Source organism: Lactuca virosa, chromosome 1, assembly GCF_052849685.1.
Source record: "Lactuca virosa cultivar CGN04683 chromosome 1, Lactuca_virosa_CGN04683_v6, whole genome shotgun sequence".
In the NCBI taxonomy this organism is placed as follows: domain Eukaryota; kingdom Viridiplantae; phylum Streptophyta; class Magnoliopsida; order Asterales; family Asteraceae; genus Lactuca; species Lactuca virosa.
The window spans coordinates 143,673,335-143,681,278 of record NC_136426.1 but is presented as its reverse complement, the minus strand read 5'-3'; the positions used below and the strand labels follow the sequence as shown (position 1 = coordinate 143,681,278).

General features: G+C 32.6%; 1 protein-coding gene across 1 annotated transcript in view; it reads left to right on the top strand.

Annotated features, from left to right (window-relative positions):
• LOC145159243 (dammarenediol II synthase-like) overlaps positions 1-6,479 on the top strand; it is an 18,025-nt gene extending 11,546 nt beyond the window's left edge. The window contains exons 4-17 of the mRNA XM_079078179.1: positions 107-196; positions 1,211-1,405; positions 1,733-1,817; positions 1,963-2,129; positions 2,222-2,410; positions 2,514-2,747; positions 2,831-2,953; positions 3,027-3,125; positions 3,256-3,362; positions 3,551-3,694; positions 3,825-4,002; positions 4,181-4,261; positions 5,212-5,295; positions 6,194-6,479. Of these exons, the coding sequence (XP_078934305.1) occupies positions 107-196; positions 1,211-1,405; positions 1,733-1,817; positions 1,963-2,129; positions 2,222-2,410; positions 2,514-2,747; positions 2,831-2,953; positions 3,027-3,125; positions 3,256-3,362; positions 3,551-3,694; positions 3,825-4,002; positions 4,181-4,261; positions 5,212-5,295; positions 6,194-6,298 (1,881 nt within the window). The 3' untranslated portion in view covers positions 6,299-6,479. The remainder of the gene's footprint in view (positions 1-106; positions 197-1,210; positions 1,406-1,732; positions 1,818-1,962; positions 2,130-2,221; positions 2,411-2,513; positions 2,748-2,830; positions 2,954-3,026; positions 3,126-3,255; positions 3,363-3,550; positions 3,695-3,824; positions 4,003-4,180; positions 4,262-5,211; positions 5,296-6,193) is intronic.
• Positions 6,480-7,944: the final 1,465 nt, after the last annotated feature.

Below are 7,944 nucleotides of genomic sequence, written 5' to 3'. Positions count from 1 at the left end.
AACTACAATAAGGAATACTCATCAATTATGTTATTATGCATTTTACATATATGGTTATGTTTCTCTCACCGACTTTCTTAAGCCTGTAATTGTTTTTTTATTGCAGTTAATTGCTTTATACATAAGTGGTACCATTAATACAATATTGAATGAAGAACACCACAAAGAGATGATACGGTATTTCTACAATCATCAGGTAGGCTATAATATCAAATCTAAATAAACCATCTATGTTATATTTTCCCACACTAGGAAGGAGATCATGTTTGGGATTTTGAAGTTTTTTTTTCCAATGGATAGTAAGTTGATGGTCAAAAGTGAAAAGTTATTCATAAGGTGGAATACGTGTCCTTAATGACGTGTACAAATTAAATGAAACAAGTTGACTACAAAAAAATAAGTGAAAGAGAGAACCGTGTAGGCGCATGTACTAACCCAACTTACTATGAAGTAGTTATTTAAACAGGCTCGTCTTGAGGATTTAAATATCTTTAAGTGTCCATGACAAGTTAGAAAAAGGACCCATATATATATATATATATATATATATATATATATATATATATATATAATCGAAAAATAATTGGGCCCTGCTACCCATTTTGCCCCCACATAAAAATTGGAAACAGATCAAATTTTTCTTTATAGGTGTGTTGAAAGGACATATAACTATTGCTAATGGTTCCAACTATTAAATATTATAAAATTTTCTTACACATTCAACAAGATTTTATTATACCTCTCTATCATATAATTTATATATATAAACAATGTATAATCATTAAATAATTCTACTCTCTAAGAAAGTTTTTACTTTTTAGGCCCTAGATTTTAAAATACTCCAACATGATACTTGTAGAGCTCACTTCCAAAAGCTTCCAATTTTCCTTAAAACTCTTGAACAAGATATGTCAAAAGAACGTAAGTTGTGAAATTTTCCTTAGAAATGTAATCTTTCGCTAAGCGGGTCATCCTGGAAACAACATAACAAGTGAAAATGGAGGCAAACAAATTAATTAATTAAACAATAAAACATGTCCTTTCTATTTCAACACATATACACAGTAGGGTTATTTGTTGCTTCAGATTTTCGTAGACATTCACATAATTCCTTCTATACTTCCCCCAAAACATTTTTAGATCTATTTATGTTTCTTGTTTTAGAAAAAATATATTATATTAAATAATTCGAGTTGCATCATAACTGCAGAATGAAGATGGAGGATGGGGTTTTTTTATTGAAGGCAAAAGCACGATGATTGGATCTACATTGGTCTATGTAGCCCTGCGTATACTAGGAGAAGGAAAAAATGGAGGAAATGGTGCAATGGACAGAGGCCGCAAGTGGATACTTGACCATGGCGGTGCAACCTCCATTCCCTCCTGGGGAAAGCTCTATCTCTCAGTAAATATCTAATCTATATACCAAGTGTAACTAGTTCCCTATAAATAATATGATATGTGCTTTAAGTAGAGTTTTACAAAAAAAAAATGTTTGAGAGAGAAAATGAAAAGGTATTTATAATTCAATCCAGCTCAAGACAAAAGAAAGCATGGGAAGCAAAAATTGAATGACATATTGTTATATGAAAAACCATGAATATTTATGACCTTTCTAGTAAAGTTATACATGTTGATAACTATTCTTTGATTTAATTATGGAATCTTATTACCCACTTCTTCCCATGATTGTTGATATTTCTTGTTTATTTTCCTGTATTTACATATATAGGTGCTGGGAGTGTATGATTGGGAGGGTTGCAACCCATTGCCACCAGAATTCTGGATTATCCCATCGACATTTCCTTTTCATCCTGGTAATTAACTATATATTTTTAAAATTATAACCAATATTTCCAATGTGCTTTCCTTGATTTCATAAAAATTAGAAATCGCTTCAGACAAAAGAGAATTTTTATACGTTTTTCAAACTCTCTTAATTTGTCATTATGACTTATATAGCTGAGATGTGGTGTTATTGTCGGACAACCTACATGCCTATGTCATATTTATATGGGAAAAGAGTCCAAGGACCCATCACACCTCTTGTTTCATCATTGCGAAAAGAAATCTACCCCACTGCTTTTGAGCATATTAATTGGAATAAGCAACGAAATAATTGTTGTAAGGTTGGTACCTTTTCTTAAGACCTTTAACATAAAATTGGCATCATTTTTTGTAAGTGAGGAGTATATATATTTATATATGTTTCTCTTTGCAGGAGGACTTGTACTATCCACATTCATTTCTTCAAGATGTTTTGTGGCATACCCTTCACTACATTACTGAGCCTGTCCTTAAATATTGGCCATTTTCCAAACTACGAGGGAAATCGCTTGATAGAGTTGTTGAGCTTATGCGCTATGAATCAAAAGAGACTAGATACATGACCATAGGATGCATTGAAAAAGTAAGCTACGTACAATGTTGATGTAAATAAACAAAGAAAATTTATAATAGAATGAACTTTCTACCTAAAAAACATAACAAATGTTTTCTTATGTTTTGGGCAGAGTCTACAAATGATGTGTTGGTGGGCAGAGAATCCAAATGGTGATGAGTTCAAATATCACTTAGCAAGAGTTCCAGATTACTTATGGGTTGCAGAAGATGGGATGACAATGCACAGTTTTGGTAGTCAAGTGTGGGATTGTGTTTTTGCAACTCAAGCAATTATTGCAAGTAACATGACTGAAGAATACGCTGATTGTCTCAAAAAGGCACACTTTTATTTAAGAGAATCTCAGGTTGTTTTCTAACAATATGCATACATGCAAGATTATTTTTTAAAACTTTGATAGTTTTCCTTATTATACTACACTATTTGCAGATCAAACAAAATCCTTCAGGAGATTTCACTCAAATGTATCGACATATCACTAAAGGAGCATGGGCCTTCTCCGATCAAGATCATGGATGGGCTGTATCTGACTGTACAGCTGAAGCACTAATGGTACATTCAAATCAAATTAGATCTTTTTTATTTGTCTATACATCTTATAATTATCAGTCATCTTATGTTGTAGTGTCTACTCTTACTATCAAACATGCCGAAAGAAATTGTTGGAGAGAAAGTTGAAAATGCCCGACTATACGACGCAGTGAATTTTCTTCTTTACTTGCAAGTATGATACATTTGTCTTAGAAATGAATATAATTTATCCTTTTAAATTTGGAAAAATAATTATAGTTTTTAGTTCAAGCACAAACAATGAAATAACCCGTGCTACCTTTTTCTGTTTTCTCTTCATTTAGAGTCCGATAAGCGGAGGATTTGCTGTTTGGGAGCCACCGATTCCAAAACCATTTCTACAGCTTCTTAATCCTTCAGAGATGTTTGCAGATATAGTTGTTGAGAAAGAGTAATTCTCCTACATAGTCATTAGCTCCATATATTATGAATAGTGATCCATATATAATTACAATCACTTAAGCCTAATGTATTCCAAAACATAAGTGAAACGAAATAGTACGTAATAACAAACAGAAAATGAAACAAAAGTTTTTATAACCAGTGACTATTAATTAATATGTATTTTTGCTGAATTAGGCATCTGGAACCCTCAGCTTGCATTATTGTAGCTCTGGTAGAGCTCAACCGTGTCCATCCAAAACACAGAAAGAAAGAAATAGAACTTTCAATTTTGAATGGAATACGATATCTGGAGGAAACACAATGGCATGATGGTTCATGGTAACATGTTGCACGGATTCTATTTTTTGTGACTACTTTTGAGCTATGAAATTAAAGATATATTTATAATTGTATCCAATATATAGAAAACATTGGTTGACATTCTTTAACTATTCTTTTGGATTCATAGGTATGGTTACTGGGGAATATGCTTCTTATATGGAACATTCTTTGCCTTGAGGGCTTTAAGTGCTGCTGGAAAGACATACGACAATAATGAAGCAGTATGTAAAGGTGTCAAGTTCTTACTTTCCAAACAGAATGAAGAGGGGGGTTGGGGAGAGAGCCACCTATCTTGTTCTACTGAGGTGAGCTTCATCTCTTTGCTCACAAATAACGTCAATTTTGATTACCACAAGATATAATACTTAACAAATACATAGTTATGATAATATATCTATTCAATAAAGGCAAAGCAAGCTATTACTAAAATAGAAATGTGAAACCTCTATCTCTCTCAACATTTTGTTTCTATTGTTCATCAAGGTGTATACGCCATTGGATGGAAACCGAACAAATTTGGTGCAAACATCATGGGCTATGCTTGGTCTTATGTTCTGTGGGCAGGTTATTTTCCATGCTTTTGTGTAGGGGTGTCAATTAGATAGACTTTGTTAAAATTGGTCAATTTGGGTTTTATGTTAGTTATAGATAGTCAAACCAATAAAGAAAGGTTAGCTAATACAGATGGACAAAACATGTTAACGGTGGCTTAAACTATAGTTACAACCTTTTTTAATAACAAACCTAGATACACTGTGAGTTTCAAAATAGTGAACTCCATTTTAAAATGTTTGATGCCAAGTTATCACCACCACTAGCCCATGGTGGCCTACAATCTTTTAAAATACTACATCATAATTCTAAATTTTAAAAAATCATATTTAAGATGGAAATCTTTAGAAAAAAACTCTAAATAAGACCAAAGTTTAGGGATATTTATGAAGATTTTCCTATTTAATAAACTAAATATTAATGATTTTAAAAATATGGATTCAAAGAGTTTTGGTAGTTCAAGTTGGAGAAAGAAGAAAGATTTATAGAAATTTTCATTGATTAACTTGCTAAAATGATTACAGAAGTCGGAATATATAATCAAGCTAACTATTATGAACATGACATCATAACCAATTTAACTAACCTCGCTTAACAGAAAATTAACAAGTTTCTAACTGAAATCTAACAACCCTTCTAATTGAAATAAAGCATGTGACAAAAGGCTATTAGTCAAGACTAACAACCAACCAACCAACTGAACCAAGTCTTTTGGGATTTACCAGGGACAGTTTTAAGGGGTTCCCGGTGTGGCACCGCCAACCCCTAACTTTTCTGGCCGCAGTATAAAAATTTTCGATTTTTCGATTTTTTTTAACTATTTTTCATGTATCGGCAACACCTATTCATCCCGGCAACACCTACTATGTATTCCTGCGTAGTCTTAGTCATTTTCCACCTCTAAGTTGCTTTAAAGGTTTATGTATCAAATTTAATAGATTTTTCATGTTTATAAACAACAGGTGGAGAGAGATATAACGCCCTTAGATAAAGCAGCAAAACTGTTGATTAATGCTCAAATGGATAACGGAGATTTTCCTCAACAGGTAATCCCTAAAAAGATTCAAAGGATTGAAAGTTATACTTTTGTGAATCCCATGAAAAATAAAACACAAGACTTCAATTTCAACTAACACTTTCCAGTGAGATTCATTTGTGGGCATTATTTCTATTGCTGACTGAATAAATTATTTCTGAACAGATTGAAACCTAGTATATATATATATATATATATATATATATATATATATATATATATATAGAGAGAGAGAGAGAGAGAGAGAGAGAGAGAGAGAGAGAACGGAAGAATGAATATAAACCACACATTTCTTCATCATCCGTTTAAACGTATCGGCGTGTATCAGCACAACGGGAGATGTAATATTTGTATATGAATATAAGATTAAATATATAAATATTATGTAGTATATTTACATATAATTATTCATATATGATTATCTATATATGTCTATTCACAAGTGATTATTAATATATGATTATGGTTGTTGGTCGAGGAGATGATGGTTGTTATGGTGGTGGTAGTGATGGTAGAGGTGTACGATAGTGGTGGTAGCAGTGGAGGAGGTGGTGGTTGTCGTGGTATATGTGGTGAAGGTGGCGGTAATGGTGGAAGTTGTTGGTGGTGGGTTAGATAGCGGAGAAGATGGAGTGGTGTTAGTGCTTAATATTCAAATACGAATATACTTAATTTTCTATACACATTAATATTACTTCTTCTCGTCACCGCGGTGCGCCGAAATGCTACAGTGGCAAAGAATATATGTGTGGTCTAGATTGATTTTTGTATTCTCAAACCTATTTTTCATTTTCAAATGAACTTTTATATATATATATATATATATATATATATATATATATATATATATATATATATATATGGTATGTTTTTATAAATCTTTCTTGAACATTAGCCTATTTACCCAGGAAATTACTGGAGCTTGGATGAAAAATTGCACTCTGCATTATGCACAATACAGGAGCATTTTCCCACTCTGGGCTCTTGGGGAGTACCGTAAACGTGTTTGGTAGTGTAAAAAAAGGTTAATCAAATGTGTTTTACCATGGCCTGTAGTGAACTCTAATCCTAAGATGTGATATTCATGAAATCCAAATATAGTCCAAATCATGTATAATATTTTATGTATCAAATCCTTGAAAGTCTCATCATATGTACAAGGTGAATGTGTAATCCATAATACTTTGTGTCAAACTCTTGAAATTATGTATGTTTGTGTTTGATAAATATGATTATCTAAAAATCTCTCTAGTTGTAATATGGATGTAGCACGATTATTTTGATCGTGTAAACCACATTAATTAGTTATGTTCTTATTTTTTTAAAATCTTTATTATGTGTATATTGAAGGGTTTCGAGCCAGATTATATAAAACATAGGACAGCTGAAACAATAAACAAATTTGACGTAAACTCGAAATCTGAAAGATCTAAACTCACTAGTCTATGCATCTTAGTAGAACTCTAAAGAAAACATACATTTGATTTCTTAGTTGGTTTATTTTTTTGTAACCCAAATAAGAGTTCCTCTTCTGTGATCGCTCCCAATACACAAACAAAAAACATATTCATGTTATCCTCGAACTTCAAGCTCAAACAGAAATGAAACCTCGATTTTGTTCTTCGATCACGACGTGAGGATCAGCCTATCACGACATGAAAACGACGATTCGGGATTCTGTAGGGTTTTGAGGCTTCTGAACTTTTGTAGCTCAGAGGTATATTTCTCTAGTGTAAAAATTGGATTTTGAGCCCTCTATGTACAGGGAGTTGATTTGAAACCCTAGAGATAAATACCAGATATAATAGTAATTATCTATGGTATTCAAATAATTCTAGAATATTCCATATTTCATTTATTTTCTATTAATTAATTAAACTAGTAATTAACTAACAAAACAAGTCCCTCAAATAAATATCGTTTCAGATTTGCTTCTTTTAGTTCTTGTGTGTAACCCAAAATGACACTATTATTTATAGTAATATTATCGGGCTTTGTTATGGCTATGGTCACTAATCTCCATCAGCTCCCACTTGCACTTAGACATCAACAATTGACTGGTCTAATACTTACTAGGAACAGCAGTGAGTGGCAGTTCAATGTAACTACTGTACTTATAGCAACTTTGTTATAAACAACCCTAAGACTAATAACTTCACATTCCTTTGATCTTCATGATATATTATTATAAATTAGAGACATGGATCGATGGTCAATCTTATGGTTCAAGATTATGTTTCCCGATACTGACTTGTGGTGACCTTTGACTGTCGAATCTATTCAACTCGGTCATATCTTCGCCAAGCTTTTGTTGCCAACACCAGATCAACGAGGGGCCCAGAGATATCCACTTCTCCACTTCTGACAGAAGGATTAAATAAACTTTGATTACATAGGTTAGTAGTATTTCTCATGCAATACCTAGTCAAAGCCTGTATAGAAGCTAGTTACGGACAAGGTTGGGGAAAAACCAAGATACAACATATTTTAGAACAAAACCTCATGCATCTCCATTTGAAGAATAGTCGTCTTCATTTACTCATGACATGATCCATGCAGTAATCTTTAAGCGTGGTTACTTCAATACTTAAAATCTCCGTTTTCAAGTACTCATCAGTATTGGTCGCAAGGCTTTGCTATATTCATCCCCACGAACAAT